The sequence below is a fragment of the Idiotropiscis lumnitzeri genome, chromosome 12, assembly GCF_059441095.1.
Source record: "Idiotropiscis lumnitzeri isolate Australia: NSW breed Sydney's pygmy pipehorse chromosome 12, RoL_Ilum_1.0, whole genome shotgun sequence".
NCBI classification, from domain to species: domain Eukaryota; kingdom Metazoa; phylum Chordata; class Actinopteri; order Syngnathiformes; family Syngnathidae; genus Idiotropiscis; species Idiotropiscis lumnitzeri.
In genome coordinates this window covers 11,054,744-11,075,350 of record NC_142402.1, presented here as the reverse complement: position 1 = coordinate 11,075,350, position 20,607 = coordinate 11,054,744, and the positions used below count along the sequence as shown (strand labels likewise).

At 40.6% G+C, this 20,607-nt stretch overlaps 1 protein-coding gene across 1 annotated transcript in view; it reads left to right on the top strand.

The window, feature by feature from the left end:
• The first annotated feature begins 2,236 nt into the window (after window positions 1-2,236).
• Window positions 2,237-20,607, top strand: part of LOC148325898 (dynein axonemal heavy chain 8-like) — a 41,460-nt gene continuing 23,089 nt past the window's right edge. The window contains exons 1-41 of the mRNA XM_088310655.1: window positions 2,237-2,314; window positions 2,411-2,509; window positions 2,598-2,744; window positions 3,629-3,826; window positions 5,008-5,084; window positions 5,172-5,271; window positions 5,356-5,475; window positions 5,562-5,697; window positions 6,357-6,544; window positions 6,625-6,705; window positions 7,507-7,623; window positions 8,111-8,230; window positions 8,314-8,452; window positions 8,606-8,682; window positions 9,292-9,398; window positions 9,478-9,553; window positions 10,147-10,273; window positions 10,337-10,509; window positions 10,727-10,853; window positions 11,394-11,629; window positions 11,701-11,805; window positions 12,358-12,471; window positions 12,555-12,617; window positions 12,962-13,062; window positions 13,138-13,275; window positions 13,731-13,971; window positions 14,064-14,263; window positions 14,457-14,610; window positions 15,124-15,287; window positions 15,857-15,959; window positions 16,148-16,252; window positions 16,389-16,550; window positions 17,014-17,238; window positions 17,326-17,498; window positions 17,603-17,781; window positions 18,652-18,839; window positions 18,902-18,988; window positions 19,081-19,188; window positions 19,347-19,481; window positions 20,037-20,198; window positions 20,274-20,520. Of these exons, the coding sequence (XP_088166781.1) occupies window positions 2,252-2,314; window positions 2,411-2,509; window positions 2,598-2,744; window positions 3,629-3,826; window positions 5,008-5,084; window positions 5,172-5,271; window positions 5,356-5,475; window positions 5,562-5,697; window positions 6,357-6,544; window positions 6,625-6,705; window positions 7,507-7,623; window positions 8,111-8,230; window positions 8,314-8,452; window positions 8,606-8,682; window positions 9,292-9,398; window positions 9,478-9,553; window positions 10,147-10,273; window positions 10,337-10,509; window positions 10,727-10,853; window positions 11,394-11,629; window positions 11,701-11,805; window positions 12,358-12,471; window positions 12,555-12,617; window positions 12,962-13,062; window positions 13,138-13,275; window positions 13,731-13,971; window positions 14,064-14,263; window positions 14,457-14,610; window positions 15,124-15,287; window positions 15,857-15,959; window positions 16,148-16,252; window positions 16,389-16,550; window positions 17,014-17,238; window positions 17,326-17,498; window positions 17,603-17,781; window positions 18,652-18,839; window positions 18,902-18,988; window positions 19,081-19,188; window positions 19,347-19,481; window positions 20,037-20,198; window positions 20,274-20,520 (5,662 nt within the window). The 5' untranslated portion in view covers window positions 2,237-2,251. The remainder of the gene's footprint in view (window positions 2,315-2,410; window positions 2,510-2,597; window positions 2,745-3,628; window positions 3,827-5,007; window positions 5,085-5,171; window positions 5,272-5,355; window positions 5,476-5,561; window positions 5,698-6,356; window positions 6,545-6,624; window positions 6,706-7,506; window positions 7,624-8,110; window positions 8,231-8,313; window positions 8,453-8,605; window positions 8,683-9,291; window positions 9,399-9,477; window positions 9,554-10,146; window positions 10,274-10,336; window positions 10,510-10,726; window positions 10,854-11,393; window positions 11,630-11,700; window positions 11,806-12,357; window positions 12,472-12,554; window positions 12,618-12,961; window positions 13,063-13,137; window positions 13,276-13,730; window positions 13,972-14,063; window positions 14,264-14,456; window positions 14,611-15,123; window positions 15,288-15,856; window positions 15,960-16,147; window positions 16,253-16,388; window positions 16,551-17,013; window positions 17,239-17,325; window positions 17,499-17,602; window positions 17,782-18,651; window positions 18,840-18,901; window positions 18,989-19,080; window positions 19,189-19,346; window positions 19,482-20,036; window positions 20,199-20,273; window positions 20,521-20,607) is intronic.

Below are 20,607 nucleotides of genomic sequence, written 5' to 3'. Positions count from 1 at the left end.
ATGGGTTCTAAAATTTGACAGAGGGGCCGGACCAGGATCAGATGGATGGAGTGTTTTGGTAACCTTGCTTTATCTGAGAAAAAAAATACATTTAATTTTTAATGAAAAGCATTTCAACAATATATATGTCTTTGAAAAACCACAGTATTTAGAAAATAAAACATGAACAAGGTTTATTCATTTAGTTTTTTTTAAGTTCGGCGGGCCAGATTAAAACGTTTAATGTGCCGCATGTGGCCCCCAGGCCGTAGTTTGCCCACGCCTGCTTTAAATTACGAACTGACAGTACAAATTACTAAATAATTTAAGACTGTCTAATACTGTACTACCGTATGCATACTTTTTATTCATATGTCTATGTGAACCGCAAAAGCAAAAAAATAGTCAGTATTGTATAAAGCAATAAATTCTATACTGTGCATGATAAATACCAATACAGTATAAACAGATCACATAGTGAGAATGAACAGCAGAAAGAATATCCTGCAGAATTAAAGGAAGCAAAAATCACACTCAATTTATACTGTAGCAAATGCGTACAGTACGCAGAGAATGTAATTAAAAACCATAATTTTATCATCTGTAGATTGACAGCTAAGAATGATAATCATCATCACTTACAATAACACTGCCTGTTCCGGCTGCTTTTCACATGAACCAGCAAGTCATTTCTCAGCATTATTTCCGCTTTTCAGGAGACCTATTTTTCCATGTTTGATGCGCGTGATGGCTTTCATAAAGCAATCAAGAACAGCTTTAATAACCTGCTGCCCAGTTTTCAAGCACTGCTAAATATTGACAAGACCAGGAAAAGAAGCAGGATTAAACCAAATTTTGAGCACATCTTCAAGCATAGTGTGATGGGTTTAGATGGTAAGGCTTCCATCCGTTGTTCTGATTAAAATAGTCTTAAATGTTTCAATAGCTGCTATTTTTGTCTTGTTTCCACGCCAGTGATACAGATGAGCTATCAGAATGTTAAATTGGCAGAAGCTAAGAACATTGACTTCAGTACACTGGCATCCCATCAAGATATGACGTTAGCAGCAGAAAACCCTGAAATGGTTAAACAGCTGGAAGATATTCTGATACAGTGGTATAAGCAAATTGACCAGGTAGCGTCTAAAAAGACTTAACACATTGCACAGAGAAGATCTCAGTGGAGAAAACACCATCTACTTTGTTTGCATGAGTAGGTCCTGCTGGAAACTCATGCGCTGAAGCAAGGTCTCGTGTCGGACGGGCCGCTGAGCGAGCTAGACTACTGGAGGCAGGCGCTCCTGAAGTTCTACTCCATCCTCAGTCACATCAACGGCGAACGGTGCAAGGCCGTCATAACTGTGCTCAGACTTAGCCGCTCCAAAGCACTGAAGGTATGGATGCTCTCTTGGTCGCCACGGCCATCATACTGCAACGTAAGGTCAGAAGCAGACCCGCACCAAAGATTATAGACTTTTAAAACTCATTCAGTTTCATTTTCAAACCGTCGTACTTGGGATTGAATGTCTGGATTCTTAAAAAACGTCAATGTTCCTGGGACTGAATGAGCTTTTTATATAGTTAAGAGCAGGCACAATGGAGCAAATATAATAAGAAGCACAACGAATCAAAATCAGATAAGAGATAATTTGGCTAAGACAGGGGTGGGCAAACTTTTTGATTGGTGGGCCACAATGGGTTCTAAAATTTGACAGAGGGGCCGGACCAGGAGCAGATGGATGGAGTGTTTTGGTAACCTCACCTCATCTGAGAAAAAAAAAAAAAAAATTAAGATGAAAGTGAACCAAAGCATTACAACAATATATGTCTTTGAAAAACCACAGTATTTAGAAAATAAAACATTAACAAGGTTTATTCATTTAATTCTTTTCAAGTTCGGTGGACCGGATTAAAACGTTTAACGGGCCCCATGTGGCCCCCGGGCCATAGTTTGCCCACACTTGGGCTAAGGTGTATTAAATGTTAAGACCATCTCTTTCTGAGTGCATTGCATCGTGTTGTCTTGGTTAGCTGTGGCCCATGCTGGAGTCTAGGGTGACAGACATCTACAACGAGTCCAAGGACAATGTCAAGTTCCTGGACGCACTGGAGAAAGTATGCCAGCCTCTTTATATCAGCGACCCGGTTTGTACTCTCAATTCTTTTCATCATTAGGTAGCTTTTTGAAAGGTCAGTGTAAGATGATTTTTAATTGTATCTTTTTCAGGCCACCATTGTGAAAAGCGTGCAGAACATCATTAATGCAGTTCAGATGATCCACACGGTGTCACGGTACTACCACACCAGTCAAAAGATATCGGCCATCTTCATCAAAGTGCGTGGATCCAATTGGGCTCCCCACGCATAACGTAAGATGTATACCAAGAGTGCAATTGCAATAAATTCATAATCTGATATGATGTGCAATCAGGTCACAAATCAGATGATCATAGCATGCAGGCAATACATTGCCAACAATGGCACAGCAATATGGGATCAAGATGTTAAAAATGTTGTGATGAAAATACAGGTAAGGATGACAAGACAACCATGCCAATTATGTTGAGTCAGATATAAAGTGAGCAATTTGTTTTTATTTTATTTTTTTCATTTGATAGGAGTGCCTTGGTTTGTATCGGGAGTATGAATCTTGTTTGGAGAAAACGCAGGAAAAAGCAAAGGAAATGCCAGGACAGAGGCCCTTTGGGTTCTCCGAGATGCATGTGTTGAGGAAATTTGAGGTCTTCTGCAAGCGCCTCGAACATGTATGTTTTATCTTTGATATGCTGCCACTTATCCACATACGCTGCTCTCCATAAATATTGGCACCCCTGTTCATCATGTGTTCTTTAGGTTGTAGTAAATTATTTTCACCCTGAATCTTAATAATAATAATAATAATAACAATGATAATAATAATAATAATAATAAAAATAATAATAATAATAATAATAATAATAATAATTAAAAATAATAATAAAAATAAAATAAGGCATTTATTCAGTGGAAAAAAATCCCATTCATCAATTAATAATTCTTTTACATCAAATCATGTGTTCCAGAGCTTTAAGTGAAAAAAAAAGTACAGATACTCACATTATTCCGCTGTTGCCAGGTAAATTAGGTGTAGAATATATAAATATACAATGAATTATAAATAGAAGGCTATTGTTTTGGTTCTCAATACAAGAAATGGGATTTGGCAGCTTTTTAGTAAAGGGGCGGGTCTATTCTAAAAGGATTAAGGTCTGGGCCACCCCAATGTTTTGAAAGCAATCGTAAACAATTTGCCTGATCATATTTTACTATACGAGCTATATACAAGTAACTGTAATATATAAACAAAATGCAAGGCCTGGATTGACGTGTTTAATAATTTAAAGTGAAAAAAGAAATGGGGAAAAAAGAGACCCTTACATCCTTCAGTTTTTCTGTATGTGGCCCTTATTGGATACGATTAAAAATGAAAGCTGATAAAATGCTAACATGATAACATACGGGAAAGTTACATTCTAAGTTCAGGAAGCATAAGAGATTTAAAAAAAGTATTTGTTATTTTCCCTATTTTCTGACACTTTTTTAAAATTAGAGAGATAATTGCTTAAACACTAACATGCTAACTTGGTACGCAAACATATACCTTTTACAGATTACCAAAATATTAGCAGTATTCAAGACGTTTGATTGCCTGGCAAAATCCAACATTGAGGGCATCGAGACTCTGGCCGGCCAGTTCCGCAAAGTGTCCACCGACCTGAAGAACAAGCAGGCGGACGTGTTTGCGTCGAGGACGGCGGCATTCGAAGCGGATTACGAGACGTTCATGACTCATATAAGCAATCTGGAGGTACGTAGCCATGAGTCCACAGAGTACTGTGTACATATTTCTTTGCTTTTGCATCATAGTTAAGTTTTGCATTTGCCACCAACCTGAAAACAAAACGGCAAATAGAATATGATCTTAGATTTTGCCTTGTAGTACGTGCCTTTTATTAGGATACTATTTCAATTGAGGATGACAAAATAGTTATCATGCTGACTAGTGATGCACCAATACCACTTTTTGTTTGCTATGAATAAAGGTACTTACTTATTTGAATACTCACCAATATCAAGTTGCGGTATTTGTCAGAGCTATTACATCTTTCAATTGTGACAGAAATGTATATTATTTTAATCAAATATAAAACATACTTTTCCTAAAAAGCCCCCCCTTGGGGGGGTGGTGTGCTGCTGAGGGGGGCACGTGTGACCCTGGGGAACATTCTTTTTTTTTTTTTCGCTTTAAGTGTAATTGCACATCCACTCCAGTAGTTAGCAGTGGCGCTCTCATTGCCCATTGTGCGCCGCGAATATTCGGTGTAGGTTTGGTTCGGAACAAAAATGCTATTATTTATAGTTACGGTGGAGAGTGCTGGTGGGGTGGGGGCGCAAATTGTTTTCTTCTTGCTTGGGGGGGGGAGGCGCAACATTGTACACCAGCAAGAGCAAAACAGCAGCAGCGGCAGCAAATGCAAAACTAAATAGCCAAAATTCAAGCAGTCAAACCTTCAGTCACTGGATTGGTGCATCCCTAATACTCAGAGTTTGTATTTTAACATCCTGCAGGATATCCACTCGAGTAGGAAGAGTGCTGGGATTTGGATGGAGGATTGGATTTGAAATGATTTTTAAATTAAAATAATATAATCAGTTGGTGTTCTAATTAATATGCAGCAGGTTAGCAACCTGAGTAGAGAAAGTGCTTTTGAAGATCATAGACTGAAAAGAGGAAGCACTAAAGTAGATTAAAAGGATTTTACATGTCTTCAGCGATTGGGTCCTATTTCAAATGAGAATTGCTCTACTGTAATGCTAACGTGAAGCAAGAAAGCAACATGACTACAGAAATCACAAAGATATGGTAGATATTACATTTAAATCAAGGTTCTTTTTACTCTTGTATGACAGAGGTAAAACGTTACCTAAAAAACATTACCTCTCTCTTCAAATAAAACGTTTTATTGACTATTTTTCTTTTGTTTGCAGGAGCAGCTAAAGGGATTTATGAACTCTAGTTTTTCCAAGTTTGACTCATCCCAGCAAGCTCTCAGTGTAATACAACGGTGAGTCCAAACTAGACAAACAATGTTTTATTAATTGTAGCATTTTTTTAAAGCACCTTTTTGCACATTTTTTTGTTGTTGTTGCAGTTTTCAGAAACTAAACATTCCCTGTCTAAAGGCAGAAATGGCCACTGCTTTGGGTTCTATTCTCCAGCTTTACGTCTCAGAAGTGGAGGCGGTATCTAAGGTAAATGTATCATGTGAATTTATTGCTCTGTGGATGTCATGCACCTATCACATGTTTATTACCCTTGCGCTAATGTTATTGTAGCTCTTTGAGAAGCAAAACGAGGACCCGCCACTGGGTCGAAATATGCCGCCAATCTCTGGTAGGCTTCGCTGGGCCCGGCATCTCTACAAGAAAATACACGAGCCCATATCGTATATACGTGTAAGATAGAATGAGCGCCTTACAAGAGCTATGCATTCTAAAATTCTACCTGATCTTGGATGAGATTTAATTTCCTCTCTTTACAGGAGAACTCCGACATCCTGACCACCCCTGAGGGACGTACTGTGGTCAAAATGTACAATCAGACTACATCCGTGTTACAACGCTTCGAGTCGGACCACCACAAAGCTTGGACGGCGGAAGTGTCAAAGCTGGATTTTGGTTTGTTCTCTTGCAATTGTGTTAAGGCAACCAAATTAGCGATAGAAGCCCCTCCTATCTTGCTGTACTGTGTGAAAGGTATGAGTGCAGGGTTCAATTCAATGTGCAAATTCACCGGTCAACAAAGTAGTACCAGATGTGAATCAGCATCTGTACAGCCCCTTTTGTGCTGTTGCATGTTTAAGGTACCAATATTGAATGGGAGTTGAAGTTGACGGTAAATTTGTGTGTTGCCCCCTTTCACGCTGGGCCATCTTCGCCCAATTTTTTACATCTCGCTGTCCTATGAGGGGTTGAATTTGACCTGCAAATTTATCAGTCTCTCTGAGAGGTGGAACTCTACCTGCTTTCACACTGCCTTGGGCTGGCCATCCTTGTAGTGTGAGGGACACAATGATCCCCGTGTAGCCCCTTTCACACCGGTCATCAATGTCGTATTCTCAGCTTTTGTCCTGTGGGAAATGTAGCCTCCGGTGATCTGATGCACCTTCTTGAAAGGCAGCGGTGCATAAATGCATGCTTCCAATGTGCCGTGCCAGTATGCCGGGAAGGTTGTGTGAAAGGGGCTAGAGTCAATAGACTCAAAGAATAAAAAAAATAGCGGCACACAGAACTTTGGGTAACATTTTGCATTTCATATTTGTTTTGTATCTCGACAGCCTTGAATACGACACTGTTGATTCGCTGCACTGTTACGGGAAAGTACTTGGTCAACTTTGATCCTAAAATAAGTGAGGCCATTCAGGAGGCCAGCAGTTTGGTGAAAATGGGCCTGGATGTTCCCAAGCAGGCATTGCATTTCCTCAAGGTAGAGGCCGAGTTGAAGACCTATCACCATCGTCTTCACGTAAGTCTATTTTCCATCATTTGCTGTCCTCGTTGTACGTTGAAAACAACCTAAAAGCGTCCTTGTGTTTCCTCATGTAGACCATTTTGATGGACTACAAGCAAACTTGTGACAACATACCAGCGGACTTTACCAACTTGATGACATCAAAGACCACTCAAGTAAGCTCTTTCATGAATGCAATACAATAAACTCAGAATTGCCCCCTCCACCCCCCCAAAAAAAAGGCCAGTTATGTATGTCACTTCAGTTCTATGAGTCTCGAATGACTGCTAGGGGTGCTGCCTAACAACATAGAATAATTTATTCCCGAAAGTCACCCCCTCAGAATTGGATTCCAAGAGACATGATGCTCGGCACGCATAGATCCGTCGTTTTGTTAAACGAAAGTCTTTTACTATTCCATCCCTTTCGATTGGTGCCAAACAACACAGAATAACTTTATAGACGGGAAGTCATGAGGAATCTCAGACACAAACCTCACTGAGAATCCTCCGAAGAGCAAAAGACCACACCTAGAGGATTAGGACCAACGGTAAGAGATCCATCTTGTTGAGGAGACACCACGGGTCAGAGAAGCAGAGTTGGCAGCAGGAGGAGGAACCGCATCTGGGCCGACTAGAACGGGGCCACCAGCAGCAGCTCGTAGTCCTACTGAAGGAAACTCTGAAGCAACAGACCAAGTTAGAGGGTGTGGAGGGAAGGCGGAGAGAAGGCCAGCACATCCTGGTCGAGAGGACTAGTGGTCTCCCTAAAGAGAAACCTAAGAGGACAGTTTGTAGAGTCCTTGGAGGCAAAGAGATCCACCCTCGTTCTGCCGAAGCGACCCCAAATCATGTGCACAACCACGCCGCTGTTAGGCACCGCCGTTAGCGGTCAGAAGGCATGAAATAGAAATACAATATTGCTTTGTTTGGAGAGTTACTCATGAGTCGCAATTTATGTTTGTGTCCAATTACAAGATGGAGTCCCTGCTTCGCTACGGGTCAGTGATGGTGATGTGGTCATCGCTGCTTCTGGAAAAGTATTTTATAAATATTGACACCGCCTTGTCTGAACTCGAGCGGATCTTGACTAAGGTATGTACTGCACCTCAAGTTTAATTTCGATTTCGGGTTTGATGCTCGTGTCTGGGTTTCAAGTTTGGGTTTTTAAGACTAGATAGTATTTAAAATGAAGTTTAGGGTTGCAAATTGTTTTTCCAAACCAAGACAGGGGTTTGACGATATGGTCACAGAGGTTTAAACTAGATTTAGTTGTTTAGTTGTAGTTTAGTCAAAGTTGGCTTCAGGCTTCAAATTAGTGTTTCAGCCTATTTTCATGCTCAGCGGAAATTGATCGTGCCCATTTGCAAGTAGCAAACATGTCGGCTCATAATTTAAAAATTATGTTTTCGTCATTCCTGAGGGATAGATTTTTTTAATAGTTCTCTGCGTTATTTTAAATTGTTTTACATTTGTTGTATTGTTGAATGAAATTGTTTAAAATGAATGAAAACAAATAATCTTTTTTTTTAATTATTTTTGTGTATGTCAATAAAATGTTGTGTGTTGTGTTGGTTGTCAGGTGCAAGGAATCTGTAAGTTTCACATTGACGATTATCTTAAAGAGATCTCAGAGACTGTTCTCATCGAGCTGCCTGAAGATCAGGCCTCTGCAATTGAACCGCTTGTTCATCTCACTGAGGTAAAAGGCCGCCATCGCAACTTAACGCATATCGCTGCATTTAGGGTTTTTTTTCAACATCAATTCATTTTTATTTTTTTAAGAGTCTATGCCATAAGGGTGTCACAAGACTAGAACACAAGTGCTATCACGTGAAGGAAGCGGTGAACGAGTTGGGTAGGGTGTTCAATTCTATTTACAAGTCCAAGCAAACCAAGAAGCCCACGGAAGGACTCAGTTCTGGTACTCGCACATTTGTTTCTCCTCCCCAAATAATTGTACTGTAAATCCAGTGGAGTGAAATTGAATACACGCACCTTGGCCATGTCAATCAGGGCTACCTCAGATTGTGACCAACAAGTTTATTTTTTATGTCATTTTAATTTGACATTGTAGCACAGAAGGAGCCCCAGAGAACTTCTGACGCAACATCGGAGAACCAAGAGAAGTATAAAGCGACACGCTTTGAAAAGGTTTGTGTGCTCACTATCGTCATGGCGATAGTACACTTTTTTGTCAAGTGGGGCATTACTGGACAACATCTCTTGACGATCTCCAAATGGACTCAAAATACCCGTTTCAAACCGAAATGACAGACTTGTTGTGTCCTTCCGGTCATGTGTTTTTTTTTAGAATGTATGTATAAATATAAAATTAAAGCGTTAACTCAAGTGATTAATCCCAAATTTTTTAACTCCGTTAAATATTTTAACTCAGTTAACTCAGTTTGGTTTACTTAAAAAATAATTTGCATACTTTGCAAACATTGTGCCATATTAGCTGTACATCTTTAGCACGTCTCAGAACAAAACACCTCGTTCAAGTTACTACTAGGCCTTGCAAACTAACACTGCTGGAGTCTGGCGCTTGTGGGCAGTTATATATATATATATATATATATATATATATATATATATATATATATATATATATAATAATAATTTAATTTATATATATATAATAATAATAGAATTTATATATATATAATAATAATTGAATTTATATATATATATATATATATATATATATATATATATTAGTGCAATTAAAGCTAGAAACAATGCAATTGCAAACAATTTCAGGACTTCACAAAGCAGTATGACTCCTTCGGCGCGAGGATTTTGGATGCACTGGTGGAAATGACCAAGTTGTCCCTGAAGACCTTGGAGAGGCGAGTCTGCGGCTATGAGTAAGTCTTCTTCGGTCGCTATCGCTGATAAAAACACATCATGGATTGTTCCTGTTCCTCATGACATTGGGACTTGCAGCTCTTTCCAGAAGCGAGCTGACTCCGGCTGGGTCCCCATGATGAAATCTCAAGTGCATCTGAATGCACCCAATGTGGTGAGTAACTCACAGGAAACAATGGCAATCAACCTGGAGCAATTCTCAACTGATTTTTAAATATCTAGGGTCACCAACCTTTTTAAAACTGAGCGCTACTTCTTGTACTGATTAATGCAAAGGGCTACCACTTTGAGACACATTTCTTAAGTAACAAATTTGCTCAAAAACCCCAATCTTTGTTTGAAAGCCTAATACGAGCTATAAACCCGAACTTTAAATCATTAGCATTGCTTGAAACCCTTATTGTAAATCCTAAAAATTTGTTTAGATTTTTTTTTTACTTGAAACCCTAAACCTGACTTGAAATGCTCATTTCAAAACTACCTGAAACTTTAACCCTGCCTTGAAACCTTGTCTCAAACTATAACCCGGGCTTGAACCCTGTATTTAATCATTTGAAATCCCAAGCATGCCTAGTAACCCAAATTTGTTTGGAACTCTAAACCAGTCTTCAAAACCTAACTTGACACAATTGTTTCAAATCCTGATTTCAAACTATAACTCTGCCTCGAAACCCCACAAAATATTTTTGACATTGATAGCAAATAATAATAATAATAATAATAATAATAATGTGTGGTTGTCCACAGGTGATGGTCCCCACTGTAGATCAGATTCATCACGCCATACATGAAATAATTGAATTTATCTTGGAAGTCAACAAGGGCATTCAATGCTGGGAAATTGAATACAGACATGAGAGCTCATCTAATGACGGTGAGTGTCCATGGACCGAAATAATACTGCATTCACTTGGAATGACGCTCAACTCTCTCTCAGGTCGGGAGAAATTGAACTTCTTCACTCGCGTTAATAAACACGAGGATATCAAAGCCGTCATTTTTGCCTTGAAGTCGGCCTTGAAGTTGCAGAGGGACAATGCCGCCACCGTTCTGGATCGCTTTAAGAAGTTCAAGGAGCTATGGGGCGAGGACAAGGAACGCGTCATCAAGGTTTGGGAACGTACATCATCTGGGGCATCAATCTGAAGGGGAAAAGGGACTATGAGGGGGTGTCACACATGTTGGTTGGGTGTGCTCTTCCCAATAAGTAATATATGTCGTATATATATATATATATATATATATATGTGTCATTGGGTGCAATTTCCCTGTATGTCAGTGTCTTCTCGTGGTGCGCTTCTTTGACACTTGTGTTTGCTTTTTAAAGGCCTTCATTGACAGCAAACCAACCTTGATTGAGATTAAAAATAAATTGCAGCACTACGACATATTTGAGAGCCAAATTGAGGAAATCCAGAACGTCATCGTTGTTGGGATGATACAATTGTCAACAAGTAAGATAAAATGTACTCTGATGTGTTTTTTACAAATAATCTGAGCGGATTGCATGAAACTCCCTGCATCATTTTTATTATTATCACACGGACACATGATCTGGGGTGGAAGGCGCTCTCCAAATGTCCACTTCACAGTGGCCAAATTGACATCATCTGCAAGTGGCGATCTTGCAGTTCCTCATTCACATACTTTGCGTGCGTCGACTCTAGTGAGTCAGTTCATGCTTCCGCCATGTAGACTGCTCACCTATCTTGTGCTTAATTTAAAGATAATGCGTGCAGCCACTTCAAATGGCCAGGAAGCAAGTTTTTTTTTTTTTTAAATAAGGTACAAAACTGTAGAGTGCTATTTATATGATGAAAAAACATGTTATAATGGAGTAATAATGGTTTAATAGGATTTTTATTCATTTCAATGTTGAAAGTTGAGTGATTTTGAGTGTGGTCAGGAAAAAATGTAAATTATACGTTAAGGCACCACTGTAGTTATTTGTATAGAGAAAAGGAATTGAGCTAAGCAGTTATTTTCTGAATCAGATCATTTGAAGGAGTCCCTCAGGGTTGAGGCTAAGGCCTGGAAGTGGATCCTGTGCAAACATCTGCGCATAGAGTGTCGGAAGAGCATCATCGACATCAGCCTGCACACCCATAGGAGCTTCACACAACTGTCACATCCCATTACAAATCTGGATGACGTCCGCTGTGCCATGAAGACGCTGGCCAACCTGCGGGATTCTGAAATAAACACCGATATAACGCTGGTCTCCACTCAGGTATAAATACTGAAACTTTCCATTTTTCTTTTCCAGCTGGATCCAATCTGACACGTTTTCCCTATTTTTAGGATGCCTATGAAGTTCTGATCCTTTACGAAGCTGAAATGACTGAGAAGGAACCAGGAGAGGTGTACGGGCTGGGTCGTTTCTTTACCAGGCTTCTGTCTAAGGCTGTAAGTAGAGTTACAAAAATGCTGGAATTTTCACAGTTATAAACTTTTCAAGGGACTTTATGGGAATAATCAAGAAAAAAAAAATCATGCATCAAAATTGAAGGTTGACTCCTAATAGGGAAGTGAGAATATAATTGGGGAAATATATTTATGCTCACTTAAGCCTCTGAAAATATAAAATCGGTGGCCCCATTATTTTCAATTTTATGGCTTAGTTTTTCCCTCTCCAAAGAGGCGTCCATGACAGACGCTTATGTTGCTTGATGAGGAACATGCTTGGTCCTTAAAATACAAAATATTGGGGCAATCATTGTGATATTTTTAGCGGTTATTGTGGGGATAAGCAGAGATGATGTCCACATACATTTTGATGACGATTTTCTGACTTGTTACATGACTTAAATTAAAAAAAAAAAATTTATTCTTATGTTGAGTTCGATTGTCCCAATTTTTCACAGCACTACCATAACTACCATAATAACATTTTTTAAATTATCAATAAAAAAAGAAGATATTCTTCTTTATACTGTATCCATTTTTTTTGCCCCCCAGATGTCCGTTCAGGATCAGCTTTTCCGCATGCAACCCAGCCTCAAGCAGGACCTGATGGAGCGTGTCGGCGTCTTTGAAAAAGATGTCGGCTCTTTCATGGATGACTACGATATTGTAAGCTGCACATTGCCGATCCGTCCGTTTGTCAAATAAATGGCGTACGTGCATATTAAAACTGATTTTTAAACACACTGCAGGAAGGCCCCATGGTTGAGGGAATAGAACCGAAAGAAGCCAGCTGCAGGCTCCAAAGCTTCCAGGTACTTGTGCTAGTTATTATTTGTTGTGATTTTTGTTTAAAAAAGAGGACCATAATCACACAATATTGAAATTTTGTCTTTTTTCTAAAATAAATAAATAAATAATGCATGACTTTCGTAACAACAAAAACATTCTGAAAGGAAAACACAGACAAAAATTGTCTCCTAAAATGTTTCTATTCATTTGTATATTACAATGCACTTTATTTTTTTTCTGACTCTGCCCATCAATGAAAAAATGAAGCGCTGCGTTCCAACTATTTTTGTTGTCAATATAATTTAAAGTGTTATCATTCCAATTATTTGTAGTCATTTTAATTGTGTGTGTATTTATCTCATTCAAGGCCCGGTTTTCTGAGCTGTGGCGAAATTTCACCACCTACAACTCCGGCGAACAGCTTCTCGGCCTGCCTGTCTCTGATTATGAGTGCCTTCAAAATAAAAAGTACAAAGGCTCAACACTTGAAGTCTTCAAAAGTGAACGATCACCTTACGTTAAAACATGCATTTCATCCCTTAGGAAAGAGCTGGACCTGCTTCAGAAGCTCTACGGCCTGTACGACACTGTCATGAAGACCATCAGTGGTCACTCCAAGCTCCTGTGGACACAAGTGGATATCGAGAAGATCAATAATGAGCTTATGGACTTCCAGAACAGGTTCCATTTGTGTTTCTCATTTTAGTGCATGTAGCGTCTACACCCCACCATGAACATTTTATATAAATTATTTATTTTTTCCAATTAATGGAACTCAAATACATATTCGCCATCCAAAAAACTTTGTCCTACAAGCAATGTTTTAATCAAAGTTTAAAGTGCAATACAAGAGGAGTTAACAAGCGCAAAATACAACTAAAATAATGTAAAGTTATTACGCCTGACAGACATTGAAGTCCAATAAATAGGTTGTTTCTTCCTCAGTGTGGTGGGTTCATTGGAGAAGAATAAAAAAATGCAAAAACACTCATCTGAGTAAAACACAGAGACCTAAAAAAAATCTGCTTAAATACACTAAAGAATATTTGTTACTTCTCACCGCTGAATATAAAACCAAATTTTCCCCCATGTAAATTTTCGACCGTAACTGCAGCAAGTGTAATGTCTACTTCCAGGTGCCGACGTCTTCCCAAGGCCCTGAAGGAGTGGCAGGCTTTCATGGACCTAAAGCAGACCATCGACGACTTCAACGAGCTGTGTCCTCTGCTCGAGATGATGACCAACAAGTCGATGATCCGCAGGCACTGGGATCAGATTTCCAACCTGACTGGCCACACTTTTGAGGTTGAGTCGCCCACCTGCACGCTGGACAACATCATGGAGGCGCCGCTGTTGAAGCACAAGGACGACATTGAGGTTAGCTGTCGACGATCTCTTCTCTCATTGCCTCGGCCCCGCACTGGCGAGGTTGCAGCTTAATTCGCTACGCTCCTCTTTGCATCTTCCAGGACATCTGCATATCCGCCGTGAAAGAGAGAGACATCGAGGCCAAATTGTCAGGTGTTAAAGCTGTTTGGCATGACCAAAACCTGACGCTGATGGACTTTAAGGACAGGGGGGAGCTCATGCTGCGAGGCAGCGACACAACAGAGATCCTCACCACTCTAGAGGACAGTCTTATGGTGCTGGGATCGCTGCTCAGCAACCGGTGAGGAGAGAGTCAAGTCACCCATTTTTTTTTTTAACAGCCTCTTTCATGTAAGAAAAGTTATCTGCCTGCGTCAAATGTTTGTCGCTCAAATTTGTGTGCATGCACGGTTTGTGAAAGAGGCGCAAAGGCAACTCTTTTATTCCAACGTGCAAGAAAATTCATAATAGTGATATTTTCTGCGTCTATTTAGATACTGCACATTCTACAAAGCAGAGATTCAGGACTGGGTCTCCAAGCTGTCCACGTCAACAGACGTCATTGAGCAGTGGGTGATCGTGCAAAATCTTTGGATTTACTTGGAGGCCGTGTTTGTCGGGGGTGACATCGCCAAAGACCTGCCGCAGGTAAAATTGCCTGTCGCTCTTAATCTGGGAATGTCCAAATATTTGTGATACATATAAAATAACTTATTTGAGTAAGAGAATACTAAATCATTTTTGTTAAAAGAAAATATTATTCACTGTTAATTATTAGCTAAGAAAATGTGTATGTATTAAATACATATTATTTAAACATACATTAATTCAATAAAACATGGGAGAAAAACATTCTAATTAACCATTTAAGAAAAAAAGCATAATGCTACAAATATTACAGGTCTATTGTTGATGTTAATATTCGGTGAAAGTGGGCCAGCATTTGCCCACACCTGGTCTAAATTGTCCTTCTGCGTGAATGTGAGTATGAATGATTGTTTGTCTATATGTGACCTGTGATTGGTTGGCAACCACTCCAGGATGTGCCCCACCTATCGTCCAATGACAACTCTCAAGCCCACCCGGAAAACTAATGAAGAAAAACGGCGTCAAACATGGGGGAATTGATCATTAATTCGAGTGTGTTTTACAATCATGTAGGAAGCAGAGCGCTTTCAGCAAATTGACTCAACATGGATCAACATCATGCAGCGAGCGCGGGACGTCCCGAACGTGGTGGAGTGCTGTGTCGGGGATCCAATGTTGGGAGAGATTCTGCCAGATCTTCAGAAGCAACTGGACTTTTGTCAGAAGTCACTCACAGGGTATATGTTTACTTGTTCATTTTTGGAACTTGTTAGTTACTCCAAAAAAAAAACTGGCACAGTGAACCGCCACGGAGCACTACCTTTAGTGGAGGTTCAGCTGCCAAAATTGACAATTTACAGCCACCCAATAAGGGTTGTAATTACATAGGAATGCCACAAGATGGCAGCAAATATTTTCTTTCATTACACAAAGTTGTGGCCCGACTTAATGAAGAGCCTATCCTAAACTCAACATCAAGATTCCACTAAATGGTGCTGATGCCTAATAGACATAGTTTTTGCTTGATCATAAAAGCAAAACAAATATTTGAAGTTTACACTGAATAACTGAGGATAGATAGGCCATAACATTTTGTGGCCGATCTGAATAAAATTGGATTGGATTAAAGTCACGAATTTCACAATTCCTTTTAGTCGACTTGCGTTTGAGCCAAGTGAAGGTTGTATTAAACAAACAAAAAAAAAAGTTTGTGAATTGTAAAAGCACATTACCACCACAAGTTGAATGACATGATTTTGCATTGGAAACAGTTTTGTCGGAATACTAACAAGCGCAAACGCTGCAGGTACCTCGAGAAAAAACGTCTCCTCTTCCCACGTTTCTTCTTCGTGTCTGATCCTGCCCTCCTGGAAATCCTTGGGCAAGCTAGCGACTCTCACACGATCCAAGTGAGTGCATTTAATTGACAATAAAACCGCAATTGTCTACATCACTGGACATACAGCATGAGTTGATTAATTTATAATGGACGATATTGACTGGGAAACACAAATGGCAATATTGTCAAAAATGAATACAATAAAAAGTGTTTGTTTTTTTTCTCGTGGCCCCCCCCCCCCTCTCTCTCCCTCCTCAGTCGCATCTTCTCGGGGTGTTTGACAATGTGAATGAAGCTGAGTTTGATGTCAATGAGTATGACAGCATTCTGGCTGTCCTGTCTCAAGAATCAGAGAAACTGCCGGTACGCATGCAAATCGTTGATATGGACCTAGTCTTCGGTCTTTGTTCATGGGTGACCCAAATCCATGGAGGATGTACTGTAAATACTTGTATGCATTTTCTAATTGGTTTCATGTTGTATATTTGTGCCATTTCAGCTGGACAAACCTGTCTTAGCTCAGGGTCCTGTGGAGCTCTGGCTTGGGAAGTTACTCTCGGAGCAGCAGACGTCTTTGCACACAGTCATCAAAGCGGCTGATGATGTGATCAATGACGAAGAGTTTGAGCTCATACCGTTCCTTGACAAGTTCCAAGCACAGGTCAGTGTCATTCCAGCCCGCTTACACATTTCCGCAAGTGGATTGTCCCAGATACACACAAGTTGCCGCCAATTCATCTTCTGTCTGGGCGCGCATGAACGCTGAACAGTGAGCTAAAATTTTGGGCTGCCGCCTCAGCTCAGTACCGTAATGGGAGGGACAGGAAATGTGCAGTTGTGGGCAATTGTCAGTGCTTTAGTCCGTCTGCGAGTTCTCGTCAGAATTTCACCCACTGGGTTTGAGTCAGCCAAACGGCTTTGAGAACAGACTTACCAGTACCACGTCACACCAGATGCCGCACAACCAGACATGCAGCCAAATAAATGAATCATTTATTTGTCTACGTGTCTGCTTGTGCTGCGCCTGCACATTATGCAAGATGAGGGACAGATTGGGTCCTTTGCTGGTGAATGTACTGGTCCATGTTTTTGCTAGTTATCACAGATTCCACTTCCTGTCTTAGGTGGGCCTGCTTGGGATCCAAATGCTTTGGACAAGGGACTCAGAAGAGGCCCTTGAAAATGCTGAATTCAGCAAGGAGGTGATGGTCTTCACCAAAAAGAAATTCTTGAACCTCCTCCGAATGCTCATCAAGCAGACAACCTACGACTTGACCAAATTTGACAGGGTCAAATACGAGACTCTCGTCACCATCCACGTGCACCAGAGTGACATCTTTGAAGAGCTGGTAGACTCACTCTTGCTTTATAACTCTTGTTTTGTTTTTTGTGTTTCTTTGCCTTTTTGTACCAAGTTGATGTCGCTTTCTCTTCAGGTGGCAAAATCAGTCAAATCTACCAATGACTTTGAGTGGCTGAAGCAAAGCAGGTTTTACTACAATGACGGCATTGATAAGGTCATCGTGTCCATCACCAATGTCGACTTTATTTATCAGAACGAGTTCCTCGGCTGCACCGACCGACTGGTCATCACCCCACTCACTGACAGGCAAGACAACATTGTCACAATTTCTCTACACTTCTTGTGTGTATTAGCGTACTGGCTTTACGTCATTGATTTTGTTCACAAGCGTAATCATGGCCCGTGTGTAGGTGTTACATTACACTGTCCCAGGCGCTGGGCATGAGCATGGGCGGAGCCCCTGCTGGGCCAGCCGGCACAGGAAAGACAGAGACCACTAAAGACATGGGTCGGTGCTTGGGAAAGTATGTGGTGGTCTTCAACTGCTCTGACCAAATGGACTTCAGGGGACTCGGCAGGATTTACAAAGGTATTCAAAGGCACTGTGCTATGCTATTGGCTTTTTTTTTTTCTCACTACAGGACTGTAGCATGAGGTGGAAAGCCTCGAATAAATTTCTTTGCTAGGAATGTTTTGGAAATGCATTTTTTATTTTCTCTTCGTGACATAAAATTTGGTATATCATTAGGATAATTGCAAAAAAGTTTCAATTTGCATTTTTGACTCAGTACCTTTTAGCCAGGGTCACATTTTTTGTTTGAAGTCATTTTGGTGCAAATGTACATTTAGTAGAAACTGGCCGAATATTTAGCGAATCCCGTCCCTGACTAAACACCAAAAAAAAAAAAAAAACCTTTGTCTGAAAATACACAGCAACTCTGCCCTTCTACTTTTGAAGTGGCCAATTTAGTGAACATTTGTGTTTGGATACAGCCCCCAACAAAAGTTTCTCTTAGGAGCATGAAATTTGTCCGGCGGAGTTCTTGCATCTTCAAAATTATCATTTTCCAGGAAGAAAAAAAAATAGTTTAGTCAGATCGTCTATAAAAATAAGCTAATTTCAATACTTGATATTATTGTTCACTTTATTTTTAAAAATAAATATATAAATGGTTTCGGCCTAAAACGTGTTCTATCATTTGTTGACCCACAAAAAAGTCTCAAGGAGCCATGTCCTTAATAATAATAATAATAATAATAATAATAATATTCCCTTTATTAGTCCCACAATGGGGAAATTCGAGATTCGAACCCAGGCCTCCTGGGGAGACTGGGTCCTGAACACGGCGCCTTAGACCACTCGGCCATCCATAACACAGGAAAATGGCAATTTGGATTGAAGAAGCCATTTAATAGTCATTGCTGGCAGATTCAACTCTTATTACTTATTTTTTTCCAGGCCTTGCACAGTCCGGCTCGTGGGGCTGCTTTGACGAATTCAACAGGATCGACCTGCCGGTGTTGTCAGTGGCCGCTCAGCAAATTTACATCGTTCTGGTGGCTCGCAAAACGCACAAGACGACTTTTATCTTCACGGATGGTGACGTTGTTGACTTGAATCCGGAGTTTGGCCTTTTTATCACTATGGTAAGACATCAAAATTGAAATGACAGGGTTAAGAGCATTAAAGTGTGTCGTTCCCTGCCTAGAACCCCGGTTATGCCGGTCGTCAGGAACTTCCTGAGAACTTGAAAGTGCAGTTCAGGACAGTGTCCATGATGGTGCCTGATCGGCAGGTAGATTGAAGATTATTTTTTTAAATGACAGAGCTTCCCACTTGCTGTATTTGTTGTGATATAAGAGTCCTGTTGCCTCTGGTCTTTGGCAGATCATCATGAGGGTCAAGCTGGCCAGTTGTGGATTCAATGAGAACGTCCTCTTAGCCCAGAAATTCTTTGTTCTTTATAAACTGTGTGAAGAGCAACTTACAAAACAGGTGAGACAAAGCAGCAGGAATAATTTGACGTGAGCTCCCCTTAAAACGGATGTCGCAGATGTTTTAAAACTTTTTGCGGACCAGTGTCATTGAGATTTGTTTTGTTTTTTCATCCAGTTCACTACAAAGTAGAGATTGCCTTTTTTTTTATATTTCAGGTGCACTATGACTTTGGCTTGAGGAACATCCTGTCCGTGTTGAGGACACTTGGGGCCTGCAAGAGAGCACGGCCCGATGACTCAGAGTCCAGCACAGTCATGAGAGTGCTGCGTGACATGAATCTGTCCAAACTGGTATCACATGAACGCCACAGATAAAAACAGGGGTGCACATATATTTTTTTTCTCTTTCAAGATCTAGGCTTTGTGTTAGATCTTAATACATGCTGTTTTTTTAATCACTAAGGTTTTGTGAAGACAATAAAACTCGCAGAAGCAGCACTGCATGAAGAAGTTGACATTTTTTCGGGAAAGCCATGGCTCACAGGAATCCCATGTGATTCCCTCAAAATGAGAGTCAACATTTACCTTTAATCACAGGATTGGGACGGTACAGGATAAAAATCAGATGGCAATGGGATTATCCAGTAGAAAAAAAAAAAAAAGCTCAGATGTGCAGCAATTTTTTTTAATGTAGCTGACCTCCAAAATGGCAGCGGTACGGGAGTGGGAGTCATTCTGAACGACAGGAGTGGGAGTTGCTTTCACCCGGAACGGAGATTCTCACCACCTTCTACGCATACACCACTCTGCGCATGTATCCAAAACCCAAATGCGCCCCACCTATGTGCACCCCTGCATATTTTTATTTTTTTTAATTAGACACTCTAAATGTGAACACTGTTTCAGGTGGATGAGGACGAGCCGCTCTTCCTCAGTCTCATCAATGACTTGTTCCCTGGCATCAAGCTGGACAACAGCACCTACAATGAACTGCAGGCCGCCGTGAAAAATCAAGTTGACCTGGCCGCTTTGGTTAACCACCCCAACTGGAACCTGAAACTAGTTCAGGTACTGCAAAATATACTGCTGCTCAGCTCTGAACTAATTAGGACGTTAATCCGTTGTTCTGACTCATGACAACAGCTCTACGAGGCTTCCCTTGTGCGCCACGGCCTGATGACGCTGGGGCCGAGCGGGGCGGGTAAGACGGCGGTCATCAACATCCTCATGCGATCGCTCACAGAGTGCGGAACACCACATAGAGAGATGCGCATGAACCCCAAGGCCATCACCGCGCCACAGATGTTTGGCCGTCTCGACGCTGCCACCAACGACTGGACTGACGGTATCTTCTCCACTCTATGGAGGAGGACGCTAAAGGCCAAGAAAGGTGAAGTGCTTATTCAAATCGATGTCCTAAAGTCAAATAGGACAATACATTTTCATTCGTCTCACTACCAGACAGTGTGAACATTCC